The sequence below is a fragment of the Lonchura striata genome, chromosome 5, assembly GCF_050655825.1.
Source record: "Lonchura striata isolate lonStrDom1 chromosome 5, ASM5065582v1, whole genome shotgun sequence".
NCBI lineage: Eukaryota > Metazoa > Chordata > Aves > Passeriformes > Estrildidae > Lonchura > Lonchura striata.
The window spans coordinates 62,445,571-62,461,626 of record NC_140707.1 but is presented as its reverse complement, the minus strand read 5'-3'; the positions used below and the strand labels follow the sequence as shown (position 1 = coordinate 62,461,626).

The following is a 16,056-nucleotide window of genomic DNA, read 5'->3' as shown; positions in this document are numbered from 1 at the left end:
CTGGAGAATCTAATCCTTGTTCTCTTTGGTGCAATAAGAATATTGTCTGCATAAAGTTACCAACAAACTGTTCAATGACCAACTGAGCACTGGGATCAATCTTGCCCTAGACTATTGATTTCTCGAGGTCAGGATTGAAGGCACTTGAGACAGAATACTGTCTCAAGTGTCTCATGTTCAGACTCAGGTGTTTATTATTTCTTATCTATGTTACAGTCTCACTACTGTGAATTCAGCAGCTTTTTCATTAGCAAAGAACAAAATGGCTAAGTCTTCTTACAATGCTTTTTAAAATAATTATCCAATTTAGAAAGGACACCTAGATAATATTCCCTTTTAACCCAGTAACTCATCCCCCGAAGTCCGCAATGTGGACTTTTCTGTCCAATCACAAAACGTCACCCAAACCCACAATGAAGAAGGAAGAAGAAGGTGAAGAACAACCTGTCTCCACCCTAAAACCTCCATCTTGCTTAATATTTATTTCTATATTCTAAAATCCCAAATTCTAAGTTTTCCACCCAATGATATTACACGCTTCCAACCAACTATTCCCCCATAATCCCAGTATCCCAGTGCTATTAATCAATTTTAAAAGCTGTTCCATGACATCAGGTTAATTGCAGTGTTCTTTTGTGGGTCTGTGCCTTTAAGCATGGAAAGTTTAAAATTCTCAGCATCCAGGATTCCAACACTGGATTTTTGCTTTTACCTGTTGGCACATCAAATTTGCAAATATCTGCTTCATTGGATTCTTTCTCTTACCTTTATGAGATGTAACCCTCACACAATTTAGAATGAATTCTAGAATATTCAGTTCAAATCCCATAAAAGACCAAGGCCAAAGGTTTCAGTTACATGACTGCTGAAATTCAAAGCTGAGACTCGACTGTACTTTCTTTCCCTGCTGCTGCTGAGGTTATTGTTAGCAATCATTTTACTGAGAAAAGGTGGATTAAAATAACCTTCAAAAAGAGAAATAATGAATGGTTAAATAGCAGTGTTCTACAAGATATACTTAGACTCAACCATTTTACTGTTTCCTCAGCCACACTGGTGATCATAAATCCTGTATCTTTCTCCAAGCTCAGTGGCTGTGCCAGCCCTTCATCCTGAGAAACTTCATGTGGCCTGTACAGGACTTCACAGTAGGATTATGGATTCAGCAGAAAGCTCTGCTCAAAGAGGGGCAGGAAGTCAAAGGACATTTGTTTTGTACAGCACACCAGTGTGTGCAAAAGGAAAAGCAAGTCTTGAAGACAGGGAAATGGAAAAGGAGGTAGAAAAAAAAGTTATTATTTGTTGCTCGTGACAGATATTTTGTTTATTGAGGTGTTCTTCTGCCTTGACTTACTTTCATTTGGTAACTGGAACTATAATTTCATTGGGCTAATTTGGAATTGACCACCAACATCTGGAAAAACACTTTTCAATCTGCAAGATTCACAGACAAAAGAGATATGCACACAGAGCTGACAAGTATTTTGTCTCTCTAACCTCCCAGTTGTACGTCTGGTAATGGCTAAAGCAAAATCTCCAGATGAAGTAATGTTTTCTATCATGTCAAAAAAGGTACATTTCTCATAAGAAATGCAGTGATCATTCTCCCTTCCTCATACATGGAGGTCCTGACATGTAACCATTGCACATTTGCATTTGGTTCAAACTCACCAGTCTGCTTCTAGGATATAATGGAGCTTGAGGGGAAGAATTTGTTAATCAAAAGATCTCAAAATATCAAAACTGTCCCAGAATTTTGCAATGGTTTCTCTGCTCTAGAAAAAAGAAAAAAAAATCAAACCAACACATGAAACCAAACAGCCCCATCTCCCCCTAAACACCACAAAACCGAACAGAATAAAGAAAAGCCAAATATTTTCCACGTCACCATTGGTTAAAACAAATGGGAACAGGAGTAGGGATGCAGTTACAAGGTGTTGTGGTTACAGGAGCCACTCTACTACTGAAGAAATGAAGAGTCATGAGACACAAACCTTTGCTCTATATCTGCACCTTGCAGCTGTTAGAAGCAGTGAGTGATAGATTCCAGAACTTTCATTTGTGTTTTGAATTCAGTGTCAGTCCAGAGGCATTAATCATTGCCTTTCAAGAAGCAAGGTCTTTTTTTTTTTTGCAGTGAGAGGAAGATGCTACTGTTAAGTTTGCCCCTGGGATGCTGTGAGGATCTGCCTCCTTAAACAGCCAAGTTCTTGTACATTGAAAAATAATCAAAACTTAGTGGGAGCAATAAACCCAAGTCTCCTGACAGCTGATAAGTAGAAATTGTAAGGAGGAGCTTCTGAGCAAACCCACTCTGGCTGGGATGCAGGTAGGAATTCAAAAGCAGCACTTCAATAAATTAATGTAGCCACTTATCCTTCTATATCCTCTGACACTTTTGGTTTTTTTACCAGTCAAGGCATGGGTATGGCTAAACATTGGCCATCTCCCCACCTCAGGCTGGCAAGATGCAGAGTATGGGTAATATCACAGTTCACCTCTACCTCCACATCAGAGGTGAAACATCCAGTTGTCTGGGCAAACCAAATCAGCCAAAACCTGACTACTCAGAAAAATTTCCAACCGACAAATAGATCAGAGATCTCTCTCTATCCTAAAGCATTCTTGAACAAAAGACAAAATGTGTTTCAAAATCCAGGTTAAATTTATATATGCAGTGCAATTCTTCAGATATAATAGACTATTGGACCATGATATACACTTTTGTGTTGGTCTTTCCACAGACAGGATCCTAACAAAGACATTTAAATACTTTAAATGGTGATAAGTATCTATATATTAAATATACAGATACCTGTGGATAATTTTATAACCATAATTACCTCTCTTCATAATTGTAATGGTTTGACATCAATGAAACTCTAAAACTGTATGTAGTTTTATATAGTAAATATATGGATACATATGGATGATTTTATAACCATAATTACATATCTTTATAATTGCCTTGGTTTGTGTGCACACACAAAAAAAAATGTGATGCTTAATAGTCTTTCTCTCAAAATATCAAAGGTGAAACAAGATATGTAGTTTTTCACATTTGTGTACTCCCTTTGGGGCAGTTCCTACACTCTTTTCTTAGGGCTGGAGCTCTAGACATAGCATCCAAGCACCAGGAGAGTAGCAGGTACTGCAGATTGACTCTAATCACAGCTTTGTTCCCTTTTAAGAGAATTCAGTGGGTGTTCCAAATTGAAAGATTTTGCCTTAACTTGGTTTTATACGTATATTCACAAACATTGCTGCCTCAATCACTTTCAGTCTCAAGTGTGCATGACCAACTGGTAATTTCCTGCATTTATGACATTCCATGATCTTGCTTTGATGCTGCCAAAGTTTGTGACTACACAGAAAAGCAGTGGCAGGTTGAGAATGAATGACCCCCAGTAAGTTATTTTGAAATTGCCAGACTTTGCTCTGCAAGTTTAGTCTCTCATAGCAACGTGGGCAGCATATTCTGTGCTGGCTTCATTAAAAGAAAACGATTCCGTCTTTCAGTTAAAAAAAAAAAGAAAAGCTGGAACTGTTGAAGCAGCATGCACCTAATAAGCGACTTCTAAATCTGGCTCCATCATTTTGGTCTGTGGACTAGCAGAACGGAGCTTGCAGAATCCTCCTCAAGTAAGTATTTCTTTCTCTTTACTGCATGTTTTTTATTTTTTTAAATTTAAAATTCATAAAAGGTAGCAAAGAAGTCTTCAGCCTTGAATTAGTGGTGCTGCAATATGACAACTGGATGCCTGCTTTAAATATGAATTAACATGCTCTGTTGTTTCATTTGGCAGACATTACTGTCTTTAAAAGGGAATAGTTAATGCACTAAAGTACAAGACAGCAAATTATATGGATGGAGCTTCCTAAAGCTGCAATGCTGAAAAGCTAATGAAATGATTTATAACTGACTGTCATGGTAGGGTTTTTTTAAATGAGGTATGTATCTTTTGTTTGCATAATGCACATCATGGAACATGTCTATTTGATCTCATCAAAACTGGAATATCTATTTTGGATGTGTATTCTGAATGTGCTACTGACCATTAAGTATGAAATTATCAAAATAATTTATATCTTCAAGAAAGAAAAATTCAGGCAATGGCATTAATCTCAATAAAGTTTATATGTACACATTAAACCTAGCTCAGGTTTGTATTAAACGATGAAGGAAAATATATGTAGTGCATTACTTTGTTCAATTATACAAAGTATTAGTCAAACATTGATAAACCCAACAGAGTATAGATGAAAAAATTGTTTGCATGAGAAACAACAGAAATGCATGACATTTGCTAAACTAAACAGCACATACTGTAGCATGCTTTCTGCAGGAGTATTTAAACAGCTCTGATGGACATGTCTCTTTAATATAATGAATGAGGTGGGACTACAGCCATGGAAGGAAAATAAATAATATTTTGCTGCATGTTTAAATTGCAACTGTTGTAATAGAAAGGAGTTAGGAACAGGCAATGCACAGGGCTACTTTTACATTTGGTATGCAAACACACACATATCCAAATACAAACAGACCTTTTTTTTTTCTTACTTAGTCATACCTGCTTATCACCAGTTCTTGTGACATGCAACTCTGATTGCAAACATGTAGGTTTGCAGCCCTCAGCAGAAATATATTATAGCTGCATCTGAGGCATAACAGCACCAGAACCAATATTCTGGAAACATTTAGCACAAGCATATACTATACCTCCAGGTAATATTATTTGTCATAGTTTTTATGTATGCAAAGTTGTGCTGCAAAAAAAAATCACACTGTTTAGTTAAAATCTGAAGAAAACAATGTAAAAACTTCCCTCCTGATCAAGTTATCCATCCCTCAACAATCCATGGTAACAGCAGTCAAGATTAAAATTACCACTCATTATTATTAAATTGACACTTATTTCTCTCAGTTATTTTCAAATTACTCAGAATAAGAAATATTAAAACATACTTCCAGTCCAACTCATTTTTATGCAGGCAAGCTTTTTTTAAGGAAACTTTTCAGAACGTGTTGAAGCATGGAACTGGAACAACCATTTCCTTATTTCCTGTGTAATAGACAGAGAAGGTTTTTGGCAGATTATGTATATGAAGAGATAAAGAATGGAAACTGAGATAAATTTACTGTGTTCTAGGTATGATAAACAATAATATAGCCTTCCTTTTGCAAGCAAAAGGAAGCAACATTAAACTTCCCAAGGGCCAACTCTGAAGAGCCTAATAAATTAGAAGCCAATAATGGAGAGGTTTAGTCTGACATTTCAGAACCCTGCCCAAAATCTCAGGAAAACACAGAATAGTAATAACAAGACCAGTAAATAGTGATATTTATTGTACCATCCCCACAAGACTAAAGGAGACATCAGTGAGCAGAAATGCCACTAACAAGCTCAGGCCATTTCCATAGCTGTCACACTTTCTCAACTAAAGGAAGCAATCCTTGATAACTGTTTCTGAGGCAGACTAGGAGGGTGAGGAAAAGATAGAGAACTGCCTTCAAGAAGTCTTTAAAGGGAAATGGTGACTTCATGACAGAGGGGATTGCCCAGGTAAAAAGGCTTATTCCTTCCTTATACTTTGTGATTTCCTAATCCTACAAAAGAATGATCCTAATGAAATCCAACAAACCTAGTACAGGTCTGTTGCTTTTATAAAGTCAAAGTCCCTATGTGGGGGGCCAGGATTTGACCTGCTACAAAGAAGTGTGAATTTTTGTATTATGCTCTGGAACAACTTGATCTAACACATAATTCACTAATTTGGATAAGCTCATTGGATGAAGGAAAAGAAAAAAAAAAAAAAAAAAAGAAGAGAGAGAATATCATAGCAACATCTTATTCCTTTGTGGTTTATGCATTTAACAAAGACTTATCTTCCAGTCTTAAACTCCCCTCTATGTTTAACATTTAATTAGCAGAATTGCATATTCCTCCAGATATAAAATAAAGATGACAAGAAAAACTCTGCATTACTGAAAGATCTCTTCAATATTCCTTGAAGCACCAATGGGAAGGACTTTTGGTAGCCTTAGTTCACCATTTTTGTAGTATCAGATCAGAAAAAAACATTATATGGCTTCAGAGACAGCAAGGCCTTGCAGATTGAAGCATCCAGCATAAATTAGGAATGGATTAAAGTAAAATAAACTGGTATATAAAATATATTAATTTTAAAATGTAGCATATTTAATGAGTGGGAAATAATTTCATTCCACCTGAAGAAAAAGGCAATGTATTTTTATCCTAAACCTGATTTTGCTTGAGAAACTGATTCCATTCCTCTCATTCTTCCTCTCTACTGTCTTAAATTTTCTCATACTTTTTCCCCCTCTTCTTAATGATGGTAATGATGACAATAATAATGGTGGTGATTATGATAATAATAATAATCATTATGATTATGATTATTGTTGGGGAAAGAGATAAAAAAGAGAGAAAAATGAGGGAAATGGTATACCTAATTTGGGAAGCTCCATGACACTGCCAGACTACCTCAAAGAAGGACATGTTTAAAGACTAGGCTCAAAGGATTTGACACTTTCCTAAAAAATACATATTTTCAAGGAGCAGTGGAAGAGATTAAGACTTCTCATCTGTGTATTCTCAGAAGGATCAATTATTTTGCGTCTTTTCACCAAGCAACTACAAAGTGAACTGGAGACACAGAATCCAATGCTAGTGTAATGCAGATGACCTACAGCTCTACCCATCCCACAGCACGGCTGCAAAAACGCTACAGCGTGTGAAGAAGAGCTCATGGAGCAGCTGGCTAAAGCAGAAACTGAGCAAGAAAAAGATGATGTTGGCAGAGGATAGAGAGCATTTTGAGGACTCATTCTCAGTCAAGGTACGCAGCCGCGGTTGGTCACTTAAACACAAATCTCATTTGCAATGTATTCTGTTATAACTGTTATTCACAGATGCTATTAACCTCTTCCAGCTAGGAAGCTCTATCTCTCTTGGATGAGGACAAAAACTTCTCAGGCAGATGCTATCACAAGCTTTTTAGTGTTAAGAACTTCCAACATGAAGGAAAAGCTGTAGTGTTTATACTCTGAAGCTTGGCCTAACTAGACCATTAATCCATTCCTCACACTGTAGATCAGCCTCATATCATTTTGTATTCCTCTCTTCCAAGCAGTCCATTGTCTGGACTGTGGATAAATAAAAGATCACTTAAAACACTTGGAAAAAAATGCAGTCTGCAGCTTCCTTTTTCTGGCTTTTCTCAGCAAGAAAATTTTTCTTCATGGGAGAGAAAAAGTCCTTTGGTAATTAAGGGTAGCCAAATGTGATTAGCTGTTGCCACGAGTGCCTTGTGTATATCTTTGAAAAACTTTAAAAATGTGCAGAGTAACCTGTGTCCATGGTGCCATTTTATACTGCTAGGGAGCAGCCAGCATCTTCCAAGTGATACTAATTTGGCTGCTTGCTCAGTAATGGAAGATGCTCTGACAGGATGATATTGAGTGCAGTAAGGGCCTGTGTCCAATTGAATGTTGTGCTGGAATTGAAAAAAAAAAAAATGGTGTATTAAAACATTTTGTGCTTGCATTTTTCTCCTTAATTTTTCATTTATTTTTAAAGCTATAAATATAGCTTGCCTTTTAGTTGGGTGACTGTCTCTAATTTTACTGCAGCTGTAGCATTTGCCAGTGAGCAGTGGCTCTGCTTTCAGGGTGGTGCAGGATTTATACCAAAAACCATCCCTTTTATGCTCAGCACTTCTTCCAGGGCTATCACAGCTCTGTCTGGTATACAGCTATAAATTAAATGAATCAGACTTAAGGATGTTGACAAGAAAGATGACACAGCAATTTGTTGCCTTTAGTTTAGTCACCCTGTAGTTGTAAAACAGATAAATGTTTTACTCATCATGGTGGAGAGGTTGATTAATGCGAATTTAGAGCAATTTAGATCCATTATATCTTTAGATTCAGATTCAAGGCTGAATGCAGACACTGTCCACCATGCAGATTCCTGCACAGAAACAGAAGTCTCTGTTTTTTAAGACACCACAGTAGCTTTTCACCTTCTTTTCATGCCAACAAAACCTACCATTTGTTAAGAATCCAGACTGATTTAATGGTGGCAGTACTGGTCCAATTTTCTGTTTGTCATAAGATGTTACAAATCACCAACAACTGATAAAGAAAGGAAAAATCCATTTTAACTTGTTCCCATAAGCAGTCACGCATTAAAATAAAAGAACTGAATTTTCATTCTACTGGTCCTGAAGACAGCTAGATCTTACAGACTCCAAGCAACTGTCTGCTTAAATTCTCCTTAGAGCTGAAACACTTTCAAGCAGAATCTAGTGATGTAAAACCAATACATACAACACTGAGTACATCTCCACTCCATTAGAAAAGTTTTGTTCCAAAAGGAAACAGAAATAGTAAAAGTAATATTTAGTGAAACTGAATTTTTGCTATGTGAGGCCTAGCATCCTAGAAATAGATATTGTTCACATTAATTTGAAAATGTGGTAGAGTTTCTGGAGAGCAACTAAATAGATTTATGCTGAGAAGAATTTAAGGAAACACTGTCTTGATGATGAAACTGGTGTAGGCAACCTTACATTAAAAGCAAATTTACATTTGACAACCATTACAGAAAAAAACAGAAAAGGAAACCATCTGTTGGAAGGAAAAGCAGAGAGGAACATCTGTATTATTTAAATGGGTAAACTGAAATGCAAAAATGAAAAGTCCATAAAACACTTCAAAATTAAATGCATTAAGTGTGAAGAGGACTGGATAAGATGTGATAAAATTTTCATTTAAGGCAGGAGGGGAGAGTACATCTGAGCAAGAATGGGCACTGGGAGAGTTGGGATGTAGCTATTTTAAGAGTGGAGTATCTGCTGAGGGATGTACATATGTTTAGGGCAAACTGAGGACTTTGAACTGAATGCCATTCCTACAAATTCTAGTGAGTTTGACTCTGGTGTTTAGGCAATATTTCTGAATAGATGAAAAGTTGAGTGAGAACTAGGAACACAAATACAGGAAATACACAGCTTTATAATGAAAAGCTCATTATTTGCTTCAAGAGGAACAGCACAGACAACAGTCTTATTATTCATCCAAAATCTTGGAGTCTACTCACTGTGAAAGGCTCTGGAGCCAGACTTAATTGCAATTAAAATAAACCTCAATATTGTTTAAAATTCAGATTCACTTTTTCTTTTAATAATAATTTAAAAGTTTCTCATTAATCTCAAAATATAAACAAGCCTTTATACATATTTGAATTTCTTATTGTAGATAATTTGCTGAAGGTATTCTTGTTCATATATCAAGACATACTTTTAGATATAGAAAAACTTATTGCTAAAACTGTTGAATATTTTCTGCTTTGGCTCAAAAGTGATCATATCTTCCAGAGGTCTACACAAAAAACTCATAGTTGTCGTAACAACATCCTGCAGCAAATACAAGACAGCTTCTACTTGCTTTTAATACAATTAGCAAAAATTAACATATCCTGATGATTAAAAATCAGGGATATTATTTAAAAGAGAGGGTGGATTTAATATTTTTTTAATTTTTACTTCCTGCCAAATTCAGCTTTTAATTTGAAATCTTCAGTCAATGGTCTGTATAAATATTCCATTGCATCAAGTCATATTTGCAGGTAACAGTTATGCTCCATGTTTATACAAAATATGCAGGTTTCTAACAATGTCTTTGTAAAATGACACTCAGAACATAAAGAAGCCTTAATTTAGAAAAATACTGATGTTTTCCTAAGGAACAAGTTTTCTAGACAAATTTCTGAATGTGTCAATCTTGTCAAATGCAATACTAAGTCATTATGAAAGTCCCATTTAAGCTATGATCTTAACTATCATTCCTTTAAAGGGTTTTCCAGACTCAACAGCCAGTTCATCAGGAAAGGATCAGTGTCACTCTGTTTATGTTCTTATATTAACACTAAAATAGAATATAACATCTTAGCCATTGCAACACACAAAATTACAAATTGTATCCACTTGAGTCCCTGGAAATGAGGGACTTTTGAGCAAGTCTTGATGGTATCTGGAGATGTCCCCATGATCAGGGTCACATTATGCAAGATTGGGTATCACAGAAGTGCACAGAAAGATACAGTCCTTTCCTAATTTAAGGAATACAGTCCCTTCCTAATTTAAAGACCAGTTAATGGCAGGTACAGACCAAAGTGCAGGTGTTGATCAAAGGTCAATGAACTAGATAATGGCAGAGCTGCTGATAAATGACAATCTTATTTTCAGTGAAGTCTGTTGCTTAGGTCAGACAGTTTTCACTTGATTTGCACAGACATACTGTTTTATTCCAACAATGGTGCCCACCATTTCTAGAGTAGAGCAAAATTAATGCATAGCTTTTTCTCTTAAGATTATTTTAATGTTAACATGACTGGTGTAGAAGAACTTAGTAATCTGGCAAGCATCCACCTAGCTGAGGCATATTGTAGTAATTTGAGCTCTCTGAAGTTATTTATTTCAAGAGTACAGCCCAGACTACAGCAGCAAAGTATTGCCATTCACAGAGGCACCTGCTTGCATTGGAACAGGAAATTCCCTATATCCACAATGTCTTCGAAGCAATTTAAATATATAAGGTAAAATAATGTGAACACTTCAAAAAATAAGTCACTTAGCATATGGAAAATAAATCACAAACATCAATTATTAAAAAGTTCAAAATATTAAACATTCCTATTTTTAAGCATATTTTGTTTTACTATTCGGCTGCTCTATTTGTACACATAATGGAAATAACTTGGCAATTCAGCTAGTCTCTAGAGAATGTTTATGTGAATTTACTTAAGAGAGAACACTGAATAGTTACTGTTACTACAAACTTTGATAGCATCTGTTCTGACCAAGATTCAAAGAGATTGATGTGAAAAGATCTGTATCATTTAAGAAGAATTATATTCCATTTTGAGGCTGTGGATAATTTTTGTCTTAGTAATCAGATATGTCTGTGTCATATGTCTAGAGTTATTAAGCAGAAATCACCTGAAGAAAGAGAAGCAGCAGTATAAGCAGTATGACACCCACAAATGTTATGTACCTTACCTAAATTACCTATAACCATTTATCTGTATCTATACCTATACATATATGTTACTGCTATGCAAGTAATACCTCTCTGAACAAAAGAGCTCTTTTCTGACAATAAAAGAGAATTATATGATCCATTTTTATTGGCTGTACCACAGACTTTTAAAATTCATACCTCAAAATTTGCACATAAGAAATGGATAGGTTAACATAGCTTTATTCATGTACAAAGAAGCCCCATCTCTCATGAATAAAACAGCTCTTGTCCAAATAGGTACAAGTCATTACAGCTTCTGGCTCAACAGTGGGGCTTTCTTTGTTTCTGAAGCAGGTATTATTAATAAAGTCCATTAAAACTGCAGAACTCACACTTTGCCAAGCTCTAATGGATCTGTAAGGCAAAAGACCTAAGATGGATTAGCACAGATCCTGTGTATTTCAGAATCCTGTTTGCTTCAAGAGTTACATTAAGTTTGTACAAGTCTGTATTGGACATACTGAAAAATCCCTAAATTCTGGCTTTCCAAGAAGAGAGTAGTGTTGTATTGTTCCCTAACTGCATTGAAAAGGGCATGAAAGTCTTTTTGTTGGTGACTGAAAACATTTGTCAGTCTTTTAAAGTGCTATCATTTGCATTCAAGTGAGAGAGGCATAAATTCATCTAAAACAAGACACTGTGAGCAAGATTTATGCATTTTTATCCACATTATCTCTGTGATCAAGATAATGTTTGTAGTATGCAATGGGATGGCACAGTCCCATAGAAATATGGAAGCATTTCAAAAAGTAATTCCAGTAAAAGCAATTGATTTCTGATGTGTTAAAAGGATCTTCATGTTCCCCTGTTATTTGCAAAATTAATGTACTTACTATGTTAATTTGAGAGATTTGCAACACTTCAGCAGCTTTTATGAACTATGATTCAAATGAGTGTTGGAATTACCAAAGTGGAGACAATAAATTCTAGGCAGTAAGTAAAGTGCCTTGTAATGAGGGACCTAAATGTCTGCTTCATGAGCACGTGGAACTACGTTCAGCTCGAGCTGCTGCTGACCTGTCAGCTATGCATGATATTTTTAAATGTGCTCCTGTGTTTAAGGGAGGTCTCTCAGTTTTCTGCTTCTGAGTCTCTCCTCTTTCTCCACTTGCTGCATTTGACAGTGATACGAGCAAAGTCTGAATCTCACCAAGTAAAAAGGGGTAAATCACTTCCTTTCATCCTTATGCTGAAGTAAGGAGATGAAAAAAAAAATCAAAAATCACCCTTTCAAATTTATCATTCAGTCATTCCTCTGGTCATTTCCTGTGGCAGCACATCATTGGGACACCACAAATATCTACACTGATTATAAAGTCAGACTCTAGTCTTTAATCACACTTAAACTAATCCTTAGGTTCCTGCATATACAAACCAAAAATAGAAATTCTTCACTTCACAGTTCAGACTTGCCTGTCTATAAAGACAGTGAAAAATGAGAAGAACTTCATATACAAGGTACTGAAAGAACTTATTTTTACTACTCCAAGCTCACTGACAATGTTGAAATATTGCACCTTGTTTTGGATCCTAACATTTAAAAATTATTTTAGAATTAAAGTTATGTCAAGAAAAAAAAAAAAAGGCAGGTAGAAAGTGTGGATCACGTTTGGTTTGCTTTTCTAGCAGATCTAGCAGATTTGTCACTAACTTTTTTAATAGAACAGCAAACAGTAGTAGCATTAGAACAATATAGCATGACCTTCTCTACTATTGGATTTTAAAAAGCCCTGAAACAGAACCAGCCCAGACTTTACTTAGTGAGAATTGATCAACATCATGGTAGTTTGATTTCCAGTTCAACAAACAGGGATATATCATATGTTGCTTTGGGTCAATGAAAGCCCATGCTCATCCACTGAACACTCAATACCCTGGAAAATTTGCATGCCCTATAGATTCTGCTCATTAGTATGGTTAATTAAAATGATGAGAATTTGCTATTGATCCAATGATGAAACATATGCACGATTTGGGGTGCATATGGGACAAAATGTAGTGGGTGCATTGTTATGCTTCCAAAGACAGACCTGTTGTCTTACAATTTAGAGGAGGATTTATGGGAACCCCTCTTTCAGTGCCAGTATTTGACACGCAGACACGAAAGTAAATGGAGTTGCTGTCGAAAGGCTCCATTTCCCCAGTTAAGCCAGAGGGTGCTGTGCCTGGAAGACCAGCCAAGCAAGAGGGGGGTGGCAGGGTGAGTGAAGAAAGAGCATGCAGTGCATGCACTGCTGCATGTGCGCCAGAAGTAGGAACCGATGCAGAGCGGAGCCTGTCTGGAGATTTGACAATGAACAGGCACTCCAAACGCTGCAGCTCCAGTGAGGACAGCTTTGAGTTACAGGGCAGCACAAGGTCAGAAGGTAAAAGCTTTGTTAAAAGCAAAAATAAGGATGAAGGCTATCGACTCCATCGATCAAAGCACTGTCAGAAAGGGGGTGAAAAAACTCACGGACTGGGACACTCTTCTCTGTATCCAGCAGAAGTGAGAAACACAAGCCAAAAGCTCCAGAGGCAGAAGACCAACAAGAAAAGCAGTTCCTCTGCATCTGACTTGAGCTTGGTGAGTCAAGGATCATCAAGTTCATTGTCTGTTGTGGAAGAAAAAATAGAAGCTAAACTCAAATTCTCTCAATTTATTAATGAAGTTACTTTCAGAGTGCTTGATCCCATGAGCCTGAGGGCATACCGAGCTGCCAAACTGAAAAATACTTTTCCATCCAGTGTGAGAAGCCTAGATGATTTTCATATTAAGAGAAAGTCTCCTGGAAACTGGAAAGAAAACATTCTAGATGGAAAGACACAGGAAGAAGTAGACTTAGAGGCTCAGAGAAGTGATGACATCGTGGCTGGAGCACGACCACACAAATTAGAGAAATCGTTGTCCCTGGATACAAGTCCCTCTCTCAGGTCATTTGATAATGGTGTCTCATGCAGAACAAGACCTGGCTTGCCAGTAGAAATTATGATTTCTCAAAGCAAAGGAATGCCAGCCACAAAATCTGCGTCTCTTCCTAGAGGTACAAGCATGGTGAGCTCTCTCAAATATTTTCTTTGTGTGATATATGACAAGGACTCATGCATTAGTGTGACTATTTGAAAAGTGTTTCTGTCTTCCTGGGTGGGGTCTTATCATGTAAAAAAACTTTTCTCCAGGGTGGGAACAAAGAGGGAATGTTTATTTTTAGTAGCTCAAGAAATCAGCTGTAGAAGGTATGGGAGGAAGAAACAACAGAATAAAATTCCTTAGTTCTTTTAGTTTGATGTGTGGAAGATGGCTTTACAAGATCAAACAAGAAGGTTATTCCTACACTGCAATGAAGCATATCTATAACCAGGTCAGCTTGATATGAACAGTCAAGGCAGCCTCAGAAAAGGGTGAAGAGAGCACTGTGACAGTCCACACAGGAATTCAAGGTCACTAGTTTAGAGCTTGCTCAGATATCTCTACAACAAACAAAAATGCTCAGTTAGTGTGTTTAAATACTCAGATACTGTGTTTAAAAAAAAAAAAAGAAAAAGATGAAGCTTTGTTCTATAGTCTGGTAAAAAATATTCATGTTTTTAATTTTTTCTTATGAGATTCTTTCTTTGGATGAGGGAAAGGTATTTATGCCCATGAAGGAAAGTAAAGGGAAAATGTTGCTTGCTAGCATGGCACAGTCTGGAATCCTGAATTGCCAAACCTTGTACTGATATAATATGTTAGTATGTCTCCAGAGCAGTATTTGCAATTCTACTAAAGCTATAAAGGTCCAGGAACTATTGCTTAAGACTATACACATGTACAGAGATGTTGCTAAATTAGGAAATATTATAACTACATTATTTTTAAAAAGTCTATTCAAGTTTAAAAACAAGAAACAAAAAGTGATTTCATTTCACAGAGGCCTGCAGCAAATAGGAAAACATCCCTGTCTTAAGAATTTTATTCAAACTTCAGCAACCTGAGCTTAAGATTTTATGTCCTTGGATGTTTTAATTGCCACCTATCAAAGATATCTGGAGGGAGAAGAGGTGAAAGGTAATGAAACAGAGAATTTGCACACTGTGCTGTGTCACAGCTCCACAATGAGAGCGGTCCTACAAAGGGCTGAAGAGGCTTCAGTCTGAGCCCATGGCAGGATATGCTTTTTTTCAAATTTCAATTAAGCATCTGTCAGAGCATCTTTTCCGGTGGACTTGATTATATGTACAGATTGAAACTTCCAACCGATTGAGTGCTGACTGACTAAACACTGCCAGTGCTCTCTAATTCCACACAGTGTAGGCATCAGCCTACTCCAGCTGAAACATCAGGCTGCTCTAAGCCTAGTTATTTAAATAAAACACAGTAGGTACCTAACATTTCACCTCAACAAACAATGCCTTCAACTGCAGAGCTCAACATGAGTAAATAAAGGAGTGGCCGGGCGAAATACATGAGCAAAACATGTTCAGCCTCATCTACAGATTCAAGTCTCCTACATGCAAAAACTTTGACTTCAGTGTAATTTATTTAGTGCCAAGTCCTCACCTGAAGCATGCCTAGCAAGGAGCAAAAAGATAACAGTATAGCCTTGGGTGTCATTATCGTAAAGATATTTTAAAAGTTCTTTGTTATGTAATGTTCATTTTAATACTCATAGTGAACATTGTCTAAAACTGTTCCATGATTTAGTTGACAAGTTATTATTCATGTGCAGAAGATAATCTCTGAGACAAAGAAATTATAAAATTATATCGACCTAAATATTAAAACTGGATAGCAAAGGTATAATAACACATTCTGAGGAGCATGAAAGAACATGCCTGAAAGTTTGAGGTTAAAAAAGCTGCACCTAATAGAAAAAAATGTGACTCAGAAGATGAATGCTGTGACATTTCCTCCTGTCTATTATGTTTTCTGAAGACCCCTGAGGTGTCCACAACTGCCTCTGTACTACTGTTGATTGGATCCAAAC

The 16,056-nt window shown here is 36.6% G+C and overlaps 1 protein-coding gene across 9 annotated transcripts in view; it reads left to right on the top strand.

The window, feature by feature from the left end:
* The first annotated feature begins 3,064 nt into the window (after positions 1-3,064).
* The window catches only part of BEGAIN (brain enriched guanylate kinase associated), a 165,001-nt gene continuing 152,009 nt past the window's right edge, over positions 3,065-16,056 (top strand). Inside the window, exons 1-2 of one of the 9 annotated variants that reach the window (XM_085580731.1) lie at positions 3,065-3,642; positions 6,735-6,864. In XM_085580731.1, the coding sequence (XP_085436857.1) occupies positions 6,814-6,864 (51 nt within the window). In that variant the 5' untranslated portion in view covers positions 3,065-3,642; positions 6,735-6,813. Of the gene's footprint in view, positions 3,643-6,624; positions 6,865-16,056 lie in introns of all 9 variants that reach the window. The other 8 variants (XM_085580733.1, XM_085580732.1, XM_085580737.1 and 5 more) reach the window with 8 other exon arrangements.